Source organism: Balaenoptera ricei, chromosome 3 (assembly GCF_028023285.1).
Source record: "Balaenoptera ricei isolate mBalRic1 chromosome 3, mBalRic1.hap2, whole genome shotgun sequence".
Taxonomy (NCBI): Eukaryota; Metazoa; Chordata; class Mammalia; order Artiodactyla; family Balaenopteridae; genus Balaenoptera; species Balaenoptera ricei.
The window spans coordinates 154844473-154860557 of NC_082641.1; the positions used below are offsets into that span (position 1 = coordinate 154844473).

General features: G+C 39.6%; 1 protein-coding gene across 1 annotated transcript in view; it reads right to left on the reverse strand.

Annotated features, from left to right (window-relative positions):
• LOC132362731 (ELKS/Rab6-interacting/CAST family member 1-like) overlaps positions 1-16085 on the reverse strand; it is a 177451-nt gene that overhangs the window by 128194 nt on the left and 33172 nt on the right. The window contains 4 exon segments of the mRNA XM_059917707.1: positions 852-878; positions 881-1021; positions 5361-5522; positions 10731-10805. Coding sequence (XP_059773690.1) covers positions 852-878; positions 881-1021; positions 5361-5522; positions 10731-10805 — 405 coding nt within the window.

The following is a 16085-nucleotide window of genomic DNA, read 5'->3' on the forward strand; positions in this document are numbered from 1 at the left end:
ATGTTTTTATGCCTTCTTTTTACTACCCATTCCTTTCTTCATTACACTATGCCTTTATTTATCTATTATCTTGTTCTTGAAAAGAAAAGAAAAAATTAATCCATACTATACGCTTTATTTTTCTTCTATACAGCAGAACTGCTTACCTATTCCTACCTAAATTCTCTACTTCATTGAGATCTTTAGAAAATATTTTCCTTAAGACAGTAAATCCAAATAGCATCATCAATTCCTTCTCATTGCAAATATGAGAGATTCTCATCTGCCTGGAATTATTTAGTGTGTTCCTACCTCTAATCAAGGCTGGCAGACTAGATAATCTTCTAATATTTCTAAAAATGCTAACTTTATTTTCAAACAGGACATGAAGGCACATGTCTAATAATCTGCAGTTCAAAACAAGATTTATCTCAAACATTTCTAGATTCCACAGTTTGCCTACTTAAAGCTATTCATAATACCAAAAATTAAGGACACTTAATAACCCAACACAGGCTGACCAAGCTCACTCCCATTCATGACTGAAAGATTTACCACGGGTGAAAACAAATGCTTTTACAACTATCGTTTCATTTCATAACATTAGTTTAAAGTCTACTTAGAAGCACAGACTTAGTCAAAGTCTGAAGTATCAAAAACATATATTAACTGCACCGGTTTAATTTGTTAGATACAAGAACAATAGAAACAAGATGGTTATAGTTTAGTACTATAACTGACCACATCGCTAAAGAATCCATCGTAACATTATTCATAGCTCCCGTATCTCAACACAACAAGAAGTGCACAGGTAACACACAAGAAAAGGTGCCAAGGAATGGGCTCCGTGCAAATCCCACAACTCCTTTTACCTCGTTCTGCAGGATGGCAGCCCTCGAGGCTCCTTAGCAGTCAAGGACTCCTTCAGCACTTCAATGTGCTGCTTGCTGTCTGAGAACTGGTTGGTGAGTGTTTCTAGCTTTGTCTGTAGGGCTAGTAGTTCTCTGTCCTTTCTGGACAGCTCCTGCTTCACCTGACCAATCTAGAGAAGAAGAAAAAGCAGTGTAAGGAAAAAAGAAATAAAACCACCACCTCTGATCTGGATCTTTGACAGATCCACGTCAAGATATACAGCATTAACTTTATGACAGGACACAATTCATCTTTTTGCACCATCTAATCTTAGCTGACCACCCCCCCCAAAAAAACAAAGCTTATTCAACTAATAGCAAAATTTCCAGTTTTCATTTACTGTCTCCCCTAAACTTCTGAAATCCATTAGAAAAGGAATGGAAGAAGAAAAATCCCAATTCATTTAGATGACTATGAGACAGCAGTAAGCATCTGAACACGACTAAAGCAGTTTTCATCTTACTAAGTCATAAGAAACTGCAAATCATACAGCAGGATTAGTGTAGATGGAATACAGAAAGAAAAAAGAAACTTCCTACTATTGCTATTTAAACTCAAAAGCTGCACATTTATTTTTTCATTGTTGTTTTTTTCATTCTCAAATGAAAGTGTACATAAAGTCCTTCTTAAAAAGCCACTTTAGTGTTATAAGGCATTATAAACATGTGCTTTCTAAAAATTATATAATTTTGAGGAGTTAGGGGTACTGACCTAAAAGAAAGATTCCACCTACAAAGTTATATTACCTACAACATGTCATATCAACTAAATGGATAAAAGTATATAACCTAAATAAAGAACGCATAAAATCTCATTCTCTAAGAATCTACATGTGTAATCAAATTTGAATTACTCTGACAGAGTACTCCATACATCAACAGGTGCCACTCACTCCCCCAGAAATTTTTCTCATCTTAACTTAGAAAACATTTAACATCAAACATCTCCTTTACATTTCTACTGTGTTTCTAAGAATTTTTACTCTTTTATTCTAAATGTAAGCCAAATTAACAGAAATCATATCTGTTTTTACATTGTATCTACTGCCTAAGCAAGGTAGCTATGCACTAAAATATAGACTCTTGGAAGTATAAATTTCACAAGAAGTCAGTAATCTCAGTACCACTGATGAAACAAAAAATACTTTTTAAAAAGTTGAATGTATCTAAAGTATTTTGACTGAAATAATCTTAGGCATAAGGGACAAAGTTTTTGAGAACAATTTCCCATGAGAAAGTATGAAATACATTTGACTGTAATTAAAATTACTTTTAAGGAGGACTAAAAATAAACTTATAATTTACTGTTCTGTTTCATCAGGAAGACAAGCATTTTTCTCATATGCATGAAATCTCTACTTACAAATAGAATATTCATTCATTCAACAAACATTTCTGTGTGCTCACTGTATGCAAAATACTCGCAGCTGCTAAGGACATCACTGGAAGATAGCTGTAAACAGCAGCTACTTCCATCCTGTAACACAGATACGTACCCAGGAGCTGCCACATACTGTAATGGTGTAGCATCTTTCATGACATCCCTTTACCAACATCCCACCCCTAACAAACAGAATGCACTAAAAACGCACTTGTGGTATGAATGAATAGTCAGGAGAAACGTTCAAAATGTTCTCACCTCATCAGCTAAAGAACTATGGCTTAAAGATTACTCAAATTTCCAGCTACCTCTAGACCATGTGATCAAAAATAAATATAAAATCTCAGTTTCCTCATCATCTGCATTACTAAATAATCCTCAAAGAATGCTATACTGACCATAAAGACTGAGAAAAAGAAGAAAATATCCTAAATAGAAGAGTTTAGAAGCACAAATTTTCCTTAAAAGTTAGGAGCATAAGGCTTTTGCAGTCAATCCCATGTGAGAACGAACGAGTGTGTCTTCTTGGGTAACTACCTCTCTAAGCCTTGGTTTCCTAATCAGTAAGATGGAGAAAGCAAACCAGTGCCACTGTACCGCGTACAGATTAAACCAAAAAAATGTAGAGAATGTTTAGCCTGTTGTTCGACACAAAAAGAAATTAATAATACTAGCTGAGGAAAAAAAAGTTATAGATCAACTTCTCCTCTAGACAATACATGGTTACAACAAACCAAATTGGACCCTTTTAGACAAAATATCTCACTTTTCTATCTATACTATAAAGTGGTCCATAAATAGCAAACACACTAAATTAGCACAAGTGGTTTTTTTTTTTTTTTCTTTTAATGCTGCATTCCAGTCTTATCCTACCGTAATTTTCAGAAGCAGTTTTTTTTCCTGACACTTGTGAGACAAATGCGTGCACAGCCTAGTATAGGGCAGTGGAGTGCACAGCTTACCAGCACAGGTTCTGGAACCAAATGGCTTGTGTAAAAATCAAACTCTGCCTCTTACTAACTGTGCTTCCTGAGCACCACTGTGTTACCTCAGCTTCCTTATCCATAAATTGGGTTGAGAATATACCTACCTTAGTAGGTTATAAAATGCTTATAGTAAGTACTCAAGTGTCAGCTATTTTATTATAATCATTATATCACAGTTTGAAATGGAATTTCAAGTTCTCTAGACAGATGATTGAGCTACTGAATAGATTTAGAGACTTTAAGTTTCACGCTACTTCTAACTGACCAGATAACTAAATAAGCTAATCACTTCTATACATCTGTTCCAAAGAAAGTAAAATTTGTTGCAAAATCACCTATCGGGGACTTAAAGATGACGTCTACATATGAAGGTAAAGCACTTCACTCAAGAAATCAGACTCAAATAAACCCTGGGTGATGGACCTACAACATCTGCACATTCTTTGTACCTAAGAAGAGAAAGAGACCATTCACATAAATCAACAAGTTTCCGGTTAACAGGAAAGGAGTCGAGAAAAAACAGCTTTGAAGCACCATCCACACAGTGACAAAGCAACAATAAAAAACCAGGGACAGGGCTTCCAGAGCACATGAGGGCTCGCTGCACACAGGGTGGCACGTGGGTCAAACCGGTGAACAGGAGTCAGTTAAAGAGCAGAGCAGGCTGGTCAGTGCTAGTCCCAGGCAAAGCTGCCGACCACAGAGTGAAAGTGTGAGCACCCAGAGCCAGAGCAGCAGGGTCCCACTGTGGGATCACTGCACGCAAAGGGTAAATCTTTCGGCAAAGACCTCTGCCTGAAGACCAGCCGCTCTCTTTTTCAGCTCCTCCCCTTGAGCCTCTTTCGAATTTAGCTCCTCCTTCAGTTGCTCTACCTGTCACGACACTGTTATTCTTTTTCACTCATGTGTCAACTTAGGTCTTCTTATTATCTGCTTTTGAGCCAGAGCAGTAACTGGAAATAACAATAACTCATATAACACAATCAAATCTGTTCCCCTAATTTCCTCTTCAAAGGACCCTAGATGGGCTCACTATTTTCACAGGGTAATGGACTGAAATGTGCTAATCAGCAAATGGGAAGCAGAGATGATATTTTATTTTGTTCTCAAGTTAGAATGATAAATCAAAACTAACAGAAAGTTGGATATGTGAATTTTTAAGTTCTAAAAGTTACATGAAATTGGCCGTAGTCATTGATAACAGATTCTTAAAATAACAGAGGAATATTCTACTGACTTATATGCAGGTATGGGTATCACAGAAAGAAGCCAGAAACTGTATCATTAAAGGAACAGTGTTCACTTCTGAGAAATTAGGGAACTAACACAATTGGGATATGGGGGGCAGGGGGAGGGGGAGGAACACTTATTTTCTAGCTAATATTTTATAATTGAAATTATGGTCTTTAAAACACCACAGACCTGATAAACTGATAACTGTAATAAACTAAGTCCTCCAATTTGCCTAAAATAGTTCATAGGATCAAAATAAATGCCTTTGGCTCTAAAGAAGGAATACTGTGACTGAGGTTATAATACAGACTGATATGTCTCAGCGATGCCTATCCTACTGTACATACACCCCAAGTGCACGTGGGAAACAATAAACCTGATACACATGGGTCTTCTCCAAGGGAGAGCGCAAAGGGCTTTCCTTTAGGGAACTGTGTTTGAAGGGAAAACACGATTTTATTTAAGCCATTTCAGGAAAAAAAAGGGGAGGTGGATTCAGTCTCTTAGGCTGAATTTGACTTCTAAATTTGTTCACAACACATAGAGAACGCGATGTTTCATATAGTGAGAAAAACTCATCTGGATGTAATCCTACTAATCGCCTCAGAAGTACTGGTAGACATGAAATGTTAAACTGTGATAATACACACTTAGCCTCATACAAGTAATTTTCTTTGAAGTGAAATCTGAAATAACTATACAACATCAGTAATTCTGACTTTAATTCTGGGAAAGTTCTATCTGAAAGAATTACGGTACAAGTATTCTTCCCTGAAGCCTGATAAAACAGCGTGAGGTCCATCATCACTAAAGAAGTAGGAACATGCATCAATTTTTCAAACCCCATTTAAAAATCACGGTATCACACACCATGACCTTGTTTTTCATAAATTTAGAATGGCTCCGATAGACCTCCATTTGCCTCATTTCTTCCTCTCGTTCTTCAGTACTCAAAGCCCCGTTCGATTTCAGCATCTGAATCTCCTCTTCCAAGTCTCAGAGCCCACGCTCCATAGAGGAAATTTTTGAATCCTGAGGACAAAGGAAGATTTAGACATTAAAGTATTCGCAAAAAGTCAAGAGAGGTTGCACAAGTCTGTCTTTACAGATGTGAAGTTTAATAAAGATAAACAAATATGTAGAAATATTGCAACTGGTGCCTTGCTTCTAAAATATATCCTTCATGGCCATATGGTGGAGAGGACTGAGACTGAGATCTATAGTATGATTTTTCCTCTATCCTTTCCTCTGCACCCTTTTGATTAAAATTGAGAGTATTAACTAAAGAAGTAGAAGCAATGGAAAACTAGTTAAAGTTTCTAAGTACTTTATGGTCAACAAACTTCTAGTGAAAACATCTGTAATATTAACAGTAAAACCTTTTCTAGCTATAATATTTTATCGTTTTACTTGACCCCCCCTAAAAGGCTTATTTCTGCCCCCAAAGGAGTGGGGAAAAGAGTAAGAAGGTTTCAAAGATTTACACAATAATGCGTATAACCCTTATCTACAATAATAAAGATCTGATAACGTCCCACTGCAGAAAAACAAAGGGATGAATAATTACGTTAACAGTTACACTTTATCACACAGTGGTCCCGCCTTTTCCACAGTTTTACTTTCCGTGGTTCTGCTTTCTGTGGTTTCAGTTACCTGAGGTCAACTGCGGTCAGAAAATATCAAATGGAAAATTCCAGAAAAAAACAATTCAGAAGTTTTAAACTGTGCACCGCTGTTCCAATCAACATGATGAGCTCTCACACCATCCCATTCTGTCCCACCGGAACGTGAATCATCCCTTTGTCCAGTGTACCCGCGCCCGTTAGGCACTCACGGCAGCCGTCTCAGTTATCAGATGGACAGTCCTGGCATCACAGTGCTTGTGTTCAAGTGACCATTTTTACGTGACAGTATTTTATTTAATACCGTCCCCAAAGCACAAGAGTAGTATGCTGGCAATTCAGATTTGACAAAGAGAAGCCGTAAGGTGCTTCTTTTAAGTGAAGAGGTGGAAGTTCTCACTAAGAGAAAAAATCACATGCTGAGGTTGCTAAGATCTACAGTCAGAACGAATCTTCCAGCAGTGAAATTGGGATGAAGGAAAAAGAAATTCGTGCCACCTCAAACTGCAAAAGTTACGGCTACAGTGCATGACAAGTGCTTAGTTTAGATGAAGAAGGCATTAGATTTGTGCAGTAAGATACTGAGAGAGAGAGAGAGAATGAGACCTATTCACATAACTTCCATTACAGCATACTGTTATAACTGTTCTATTTTACTATTAATTACTGTTGTTAATCCCTTACACACTGTGCCTAATTTATAAAATTAATCATAGGTATGTATAGGAAAAAACATAGTATATATAGGCTTTGGTACCATCTGTGGTTTCAGGCATCCACTGAGGGTCGTGGAACCTATCCCCTGCAGATAAGAGGAGGCTACTTACTGCATTAGTAATCTTACTTATTCGCTATACTTCACCATGCATTGCAAATATCTCATAATGATTTCTAAAAAGAAACGTCACTGTCCTTGTAAATCAGCATCACCACGAATATCACCTCCTAGTACAACATCCGTCTATACTCATTTTCTTGGTTTTGTCTGTCACAGTATCCAGTTTATCCCCAGATTACTTTAGATGTCATCAGTTACAGAAAAACTCCTACAAAGAATAGATACTTTTACATCTATAGTTGCATATGCTTATTCACCTAAGAAGTAAAGACCTTAAAGAGCATAAATTCAGTATAGCTTTATTTTATTTGGAAGTTTAGAGAAACCATTCCTTTAGGAAGAAATTTTGAGACTGACTTCCTCTTTTCACTTTACCTCAAGCCTGTCTTGACTGACTTTCTTTGTTATCTGAGAGTATGCCGATAAGAGTTAAAGGATTTATCATGAGACACTTACAGCTAGCTATTTTTAGGTTCGAGGGAGAGGTGAGGGCTGTACTCCTCTGACTTGCATTGCATTACCTTTAAAAATAACACAACGAAAATTTTTTTACAAATCTATTCAAATGAAACTTACATTTGGTTCAAAATTAAACATATTAAATTAACACAATCAGAGACACTCTAAACCTAAACCAGGATTTTGATTTACTCGTTTAAAGCTATCCCGGCCCATGAAGAATAAACAAATAAACGGCTTCAAATGCACTATCTGAAAATCCCAACACAGACAGAGAGGCAGCTCTTGACCAAATCAGACACTCACTAGCAAATCATGCACCATAAAATCTGCACCTAAAAAGGGACCATAACTGCAGCTCTGAAAGCCATGAGGCAGAAAAAGAACCTGCCAGGCTACTTTCTGGGATGAGGCCAGAAAATTAACGCCTGATATGTTGGACTAGTTGTAGCACCGACCAGTACTCAGGCTGGGTTTATTTGAGGACAGCCCCTTCCAAGGAGGTTTCTTACTCCTAGAACGTATAATAACTAAATAAATAAATTCTTTATCATCTTACTACTCTATACTTCCCCAGCCCTGGGTCTCCCATCATTAATCAACCAACCCCACTGAGTCCACTGAAATCCTCTTTTCCTTGTTAAATTTCCCAAATGCTCAACTTTTTTTCAAAAGTTGTCTCCCTGCTCTAAGTAAACCCAGGCTTTCCCGAAGGATATAATTTCCCCCAACGCTCTCCACTGAAGTTCACTAATCCACCAGCATCACAGAGTGGCAGGGAGAAGTGTGGGCATCCTCCAGGTTCCTCCATGCTGCTCCCATTTAAAGCTCACACTCCTCTTCACTCTCCCTCCGCACGGCTGCCATCTAGGGGCTTCCCCGTCACTCCCGCCCGCTGAAGAAGTCTTCAGCACCCGGCTGACAATAGATCTCTCCTTCAAATGCCACTCTTGCCATAATCCTAGGATTTCAATGTCCAAATTCCTTGACATCCGTAATGCCAACGCCCTCATCCTCCGGTCCATTTTAGCTATCCAGTTTACAAGACCACATCACCCAGGCCTCTCCTCCCAGGCCTGACACACCGTCACTCACATTAACTGCTGCTCTTGTACCTCACAGAGTCCTCCACCTCCCTAACTTCTACATTTTCTCCCAACCTGTCCATCCATTCTGAATTCTCTTCCTTCCTATCCAGGCTACATTCCTGGACTCATCATCCCAACTACTCCTTCACCTCCACCCTCAATTCACTTGCATCCCAGTAATTCTGCCATATCTACCCAGCAAAACTCTAACCCTACAGCAGTCCAGTAATTCCTCCCTGCTCCTCCACTGCTAAAGGGAAAAGAAGAAGTTAGAGAAGGGAGAAGGAAGCAGAGGGAAGAAAGTGGGAGAAAGGAGGAGGGAGAGGAGGAGGAGAGAGAAAAGAATATTACGTCACCTTGAAGACAGCTGGGCTCTTTTATTGTCCACCATCACCTCCTTTCCCATTTCCCCCAAAGACCAGTCTAGGTCTTCATGATCCTCTCAAGCTCATGCCACACTCTCAGCATCTCAGCTATTGCATCTGCAATTTCAACATAACATCCACCTGACCCCACTGGGCCACCAGAATCTCAGTCTCTTGCTTCTTAGCAGAATGGCTGGAGGCTAACACAACTTAAAATAGATCTATTGCCAGTTAAAACCAGTACACTTCCCTGTGCCATCAAAAGGCAAGCAAAATAATTCTGTGAACACAGGTACACTCGTGTGTTTTTAGGTTCCAACAGGGATCAGGAAATAACATGTACCAATAAACTTGTGGGAAATGTGAGTATGTAATTACACCTTTCTAGAGGCTGTTTACAAGATTATGTTCAAGACTATGAATTGTCTAACTATAAAGAACCCAGAATCCACTAATTTGGTATTTGTTTGGTAAACCCTTTCCCCAGTGAGAATAAAGATGTATACAACAATAAAAACAAAGTTTTAAGAGGAAATCTTCTAAATTAAGAGAACCATTCTGATAACTGTACTTGAGAAGCATCTATTTACATAAAACTATTTATATACCAAAAACTAAAGACTCTTGCCACATCAACAAATATTAAATGAAGGCACATGATGCAAAACACCGTGTCAAATTTTTTAGGGGATACAAAGAAGTTAAAAAAAGAGACAGAGAGGGCAGGAGGGGGAGAGGGAGGGGTCCCTATCTGTAAGAGTCTTCTAGCTCTTGCAAGAAGGAATATGTTGTTAACAAAAATAATAATAGCATAGCAGCTAACACTGACTGAATGTTTACTATGTGCCAGGTCCTGTTTAAAGTGTTTTACTTGTTTTAACTAATTTAAACCACAAAAGAACCCATGGGATAGGTACTATTGTTATCACCATTTATCAATAAAGAAATTAAGGTATGGAGAGGTTAGGTTACTTGTTCTATGTCATACAACTGGTTAAATAAAGCCAGGTTTTGAATCCAGGCAATTTAACACAGAAGGCAAGCGCTTAGTCACCAATCACCATAACGTTCAGCCTAAAGATTTCTAACTACTCAGTAACTTAAAGCAGAAGTTTTCAAAGTATAGTCCGTGAAAGCCTGGGGGTGCCTCCTAGCCCTTTTGAGAAGTCAAAACTATTTTCATAATAATACTATGACTTTATGTGCCTTTTCCACTGTGTTAACACGTGCACTAAAGGTATAAAGGACAGGCAAAAGCGCTCGTGCCTCTGGACAACAGCGCCAAACCGTGCTAGTCGTCAGTGTAGTCTTCAGTGTCAGCACTCTCAGACAAAAAAGAAAACTAAGAAAGAACATTTTTAAAACACTGGCTCACTTAGGAATGTCCCTGGTGACTTTTCATATGCTCAGCCCTTGAGTATGTATCTCTGTACCATGCTGTGTGACGACACAGGAAGGGGCCAGGCCCGGCTGCTGCACCTGGGTGTGACGCTGCTCCCAGGACAGCACTGGGTGCTCTGTGAGCTGCAAGCCCAATCAGGTACTTTTTTCACGGAACCCTATTCTTAACTCGAGAGAAGAACTGACACACAAACTTGGTATTTGGTGGACATTTTCTTAAAAACAAATGAAATGAGTCATTTTAAGAGAATAAGGGGCCCTGATATCAAAAGGTTTGAGAACAGCTGACTCCAAGAAATGCTGGACAAGAGGAAACGAAACTGAAGTTCTTTTAACGTGTCATTTTCATTAAGTCTTACTATTTCTTCTCAGTCTACAAAATGAGTGAACTATTAATACATACCACTTTCTTAAACTCACACATTAAAGTGTGAAATGACACATAAGATTCCTTAGGAAGTTCTCACCTTCATTTCGATAACAGTTTGCAGAGCTTCAGTTTTGGCAGAATCGGGGGCATTCTCAAATCTCCGATGCATCTCCTATACAAGAGAAGCAGAAAAGAGAGTACGTGTCCTCCTTTTCACTCTCATTTTTTCAACAGGGGAGTGGAGAGGCAAGGGAGTAGTAGTTACATGCAAAGATGACTACCCCGGCCTTGTAAGACATTCTGATCCACTTTCTGTCTTCCTGACCTTTCCCTGTGGACCAGGGAGCACACAGACTGCATTCAGGCTAAGGGGTACAGGAGGGTCCCCGTCTCTGCACACCTGGTTATACATGGTAAGTCACACAGACCCCAGCCACCACAAGAGGTGAAGCTCTGGCACATCCCCAGGTTGTGTGTCACTCTTCCACAGGACTCCAAGACATATTATCAGAATGTCACTCTTCCACAGGACTCCAAGACATATTATCAGAACTCCAAACAATCCAAAAAGGGGATTAGAAATAGTCCCTTTTTAAAAGGAGAAATCAGGACTTCCCTGGTGGCGCAGTGGTTAGGAATCCGCCTGCCGATGCAGGGGACACGGGTTCGAGCCCTGATCCGGGAAGACCCCACATGCCGCAGAGCAACTAAGCCCGTGCGCCACAACTAGTGAGCCTGCGCTCTAGAGCCCATGAGCCACAACTACTGAAGCCCGCGCGCCTAGAGCCCGTGCTCCGCAACAAGAAAGGCCACCGCAATGAGAAGCCCGCGCACTGCAACGAAGACCCAACACAGCCAAAAAGAAATAAATTTATTTAAAAAAAAAGAAAAAGGAGGAATCAAAGTAGCCACAGTCCGCACTGCACAAAACAACTGAAAGCATTTGTGTGGACAACCTCCTTTGCACAGCATCCTCCCCCAGAGCAACAACCACCGGGCTACCTACGATGGAAATCTCTCTCCAGAGGGGCTACAATCAGATAAAAAAAGAAGGTAAGACTGCTGAACAAGTTTCCTAAACAGTCTACAGGTAGCAAATGGCAGAAAAACATAGCTATTTTTTTCAATCCAAATGTCAGTGCGTTCAGGATCAGAAAGGAAGGAAGGAGATGGCAGAGTATCACAGTTCGGGTCTTCAAGGATCACCCTGAAGTTACCAGACCTCCTCAGGCTATTTTCTTGTCAGATTCTGGGAATGTCTCTGAGTCAGCCAGTACTTCCAGAGTACCCTGGTACAGCCCCTAGCGATGGCAGAGAATACAGATGGATATTTTCCATCTGAACAGTGCTGGTGAAATTCTAGCCCTGCCCTCTGCTCTGCCCATTTGACATGTATATAGATGTTTCCTAGGTCACTCAAACTTATTTCATCCAAAACAAAACTCGTCATTTTCTCCTCTTTAACCTAGCCCCTCCTCTGAAGACTGATGAGTCTTGCCCATCTCCTTAAACGGCATTACCCTCCCGGTGGTTCAAGCCAAACAGCACAGTGTCTCCTTTCATTCCTCCCACATCTTCACTTCCTACCACCTTCTAGAGCAGGTCCTAATTGTTCCAGCTTCAAAAGACTTCTTGAATTTATCATTTCACTCCAGTTCCAGTCTAGTTTAAGCCTAGATTACTACAACAGCCTCGAGTTAAGTTTCCTTTCATTTCCTCTGTCCATTTTAAAGAAAGCAATGGTGTACTCTAGATAAAGCATCAACAAGTCACGGCAATAGTCTGTTTTCAATCCTTCAACGAGTTTCCTATTTACTTCTCACCCTCTACAAGGTCAACACAATCTGATCATAACAGACAGAAGACTAGCCCTCCTGTCATAAACTATGTTAAAATTAGACAAAAATGCATAAAGCAACTGTTTTCAGACGCTGGAAAACAAGCAGCACAGGAGTATGATGATCCTTGAGAGAAGAGAAACTAACAAGGTTATGGTCCGGACTTGCTATCCAATATGTGATGCAGGGAGAGGAAGACCAAACAGAAAACAGCAGTCCCGCAGAGCTCAGAAGACAGATCAGTGGGTAAGAGTCCCAAAGACAGGAGAAATGTGCAGAGCAGAATGACACAGAGGAAGAAGCTAGCCAGAAAAGCAGCAGTGTCTGATCTGACAGGGGTCCCCTGGAGTCTTTGACCAAATACTAAGCCTGCATGTACAGGGAAAGACTCCACAGTGTCAAAGAACAACTACCAGAGAGCTATGAGTTGAGCAACTACCTGAACGCACATGGGGCTGGGAAGAATTCAAGCTCCAAAGAGCCAGAGTGGAGAGAACATCAGAGGCACTGAGCAGAGACACCAGAAAGGTCACGTCTTAGGAGTAGAGACAGTCTAGCCCTGGAGGGAAGGCTACCTAGACTAGAGCCAACAGAGTGTAAAAGCAAGTCTCGTTAAGGATCGAGTTAATCCACAATTAACCCCTGCAAGATAAAACACTTCATTAAGACAGTAAAATGCAGAACACATTAATCCAGGACAAAATCTGAACACATTAGTTCAGGCCATAATCACCTCTCACCTGCATTAAAACAACAAACTCATCAGTTACCCCCCAGCCTCCAGTCTGTCCACACTGAGTCTACTCCCTACACTGTAAACAGGTGATAAATTGGGCGCACAGATATTAGGGAAATTTCCAAATGCTTTCCAGTGAAACTATTACAATTTCATTTTAAACTCTAGCAAGCATATCAGCAATATATAAGGAAAGAAATCCATTTGAATAAAAAAAAAATCCTCTTCTGCTAAGGAACTAGGGTGCACTTTAAACCATTCGCAGGCATAAAGCTTTCCTGTTAAGAGCTTGTAAAACCTATCAGTCCTAACAGATCTCCATTCAAAGGCCTGCGCATTAAAGCTCATTATGAACACATCCTGCAGTCAGTGGGCTGACCAACTCCCCTTTCCCAGAGAGCACATCGAGCCTCTGACTCCTGCACTGTTAATAAAGGGAGAGGACTCTGGGAATAAAAAAGAATGTACCATTCAGACAAATGTAAGAAGTCGAATGTGCTAGTGCTTGCTCTATTTCGCTCTTTTTAGCCTGAAAATTTTCACTCTACACAAATTAAAGAAAGCTCAGAGATTCATACAGGTAGAATTATCTGGATCTTGTTATACTGTCAACTGTGGTACACAGTAGAAAACGTGTTCAGTTCCTCTCACTGATTTAATAAAGAATAATGACTAGAGAAAGAAAACAAACAAGTTAGGAACAAAATTTCTCCGTTGTTAGTAGTTTCTTTCTTTTTAAAAGTAAGTCAACATTTACTTACACAACTGAGAGAAAGGAGCATTTGTGACTGAAAAGTAGTACTTATGTCTGAAATTTCTTTCTTTCAAGTTTCAGGTTTTAGCCTCCAGCACCCTTGGTTCAAGGGTAGACGTCCCTTCAGCAGATTTCAATCCTCCACACAAGTTCTGGGCTTACTGTACTCCACACGGAGAAGTGAAGAAGGAACCCTCACTACTCCTCCTGTACCTCAACTCTGCCATTGTCAGACAGCACTGCACTTTGACCCTTTACCATCTCAAGTAACAGCATGCTTCTGAGAAAACATATCTTCCTGTCAAAATGGAAATGAGGTACAAATGACACAACAAAAAAAAAAAGATGAGGAAGGATAACCTGAATCAGTAAGTTATGCAATGCAACTGTTCACACTTTCCAAAATCACTAGGAAAGGGAAAACTAACTAGGGACCCTTTTTCTTTTTTAATTCTTCCTACTCTTTGTCCAAAGTTTCTGTTTTTTCTATATACGTTTATTTCTCTTTTTTTCCCTCTAACCTCCTCTGCTTTTACCTGACAACTGCCAAAGATACAGATGGGCATTCCTCAGACATGTTAGAGCCAAAATTCCTGGCCTAGAACCTAGTTAAAGAATAGGGCTTTTTTTTTTAACATCTTTATTGGAGTATAATTGCTTTACAATGGTGTGTTAGTTTCTACTTTATAACAAAGTGAATCAGCTATACATATACATATATCCCCATATCTGACACCTTTTTTTTTTTTAACATCTTTATTGGAGTATAATTGCTTTATAATGGTGTGTTAGTTTCTGCTTTATAACAAAGTGAATCAGTTATACATACACATATGTTCCCATATCTCTTCCCTCTTGCGTCTCCCTCCCTCCCACCCTCCCTATCCCACCTCTCTAGGTGGTCACAAAGAACCGAGCTGATCTCCCTGTGCTATGCAGTTGCTTCCCACTAGCTATCTATTTTACGCTTGGTAGTGTATATGTGTCCATGCCACTCTCTCACTTTGTCACAGCTTACCCTTCCCCCTCCCCATATCCTCAAGTCCATTCTCTAGTAGGTCTGTGTCTTTATTCACGTCTTGCCCCTAGGTTCTTCATGACCTTTTTTTTTTTTTTCCTTAGATTCCATATATATGTTAGCATACGGTATTTGTTTTTCTCTTTATGACTTACTTCACTCTGTATGACAGACTCTAGGTCCATCCACCTCACTACAAATAACTCAATTTCATTTCTTTTTATGGCTGAGTTAATATTCCACTGTATATATGTGCCACATCTTCTTTATCCATTCATTGTTGATGGACACTTAGGTTGCTTCCATGTCCTGGCTATTGTAAATAGAGCTGCAATGAACATTCTGGTACATGACTCTTTTTGAATTATGGTTTCCTCAGGGTATATGCCCAGTAGTGGGATTGCTGGGTTGTATGGTAGTTCTATTTTTAGTTTTTTAAGGAACCTCCATACTGTGCTCCATAGTGGCTGTATCAATTTACATTCCCACCAACAGTGCAAGAGGGTTCCCTTTTCTCCACACCCTCTCCAGCATTTATTGTTTGTAGATTTTTTGATAATGGCCATTCTGACTGGTGTGAGGTGATACCTCATTGTAGTTTGGATTTGCATTTCTCTAATGATGAGTGATGTTAAGCATCCTTTCATGTGTTTGTTGGCAATCTGTATATCTTCTTTGGAGAAATGTCTATTTAGGTCTTCTGCCCATTTTTGGATTGGGTTGTTTGTTTTTTGATATTGAACTGCATGAGCTGCTTGTATATTTTGGAGTTTAATCCTTTGTCAGTTGCTTCATTTGCAAATATTTTCTCCCATTCTGAGGGTTGTCTTCTCATCTTGTTTATGGTTTCCTTTGCTGTGCAAAAGCTTCTAAGTTTCTAGGTCCCATTTGTTTATTTTTGTTTTTATTTCCATTTCTCTAGGAGGTGGGTCAAAAAGGATCTTGCTGTGATTTATGTCACAGAGTGTTCTGCCTATGTTTTCCTCTAAGAGTTTGATAGTGTCTGGCCTTATATTTAGGTCTTTAATCCATTTTGAGTTTATTTTTGTGTATGGTGTTAGGCAGTGTTCTAATTTCATTCTTTTACATGTACCTGTCCAGTTTTC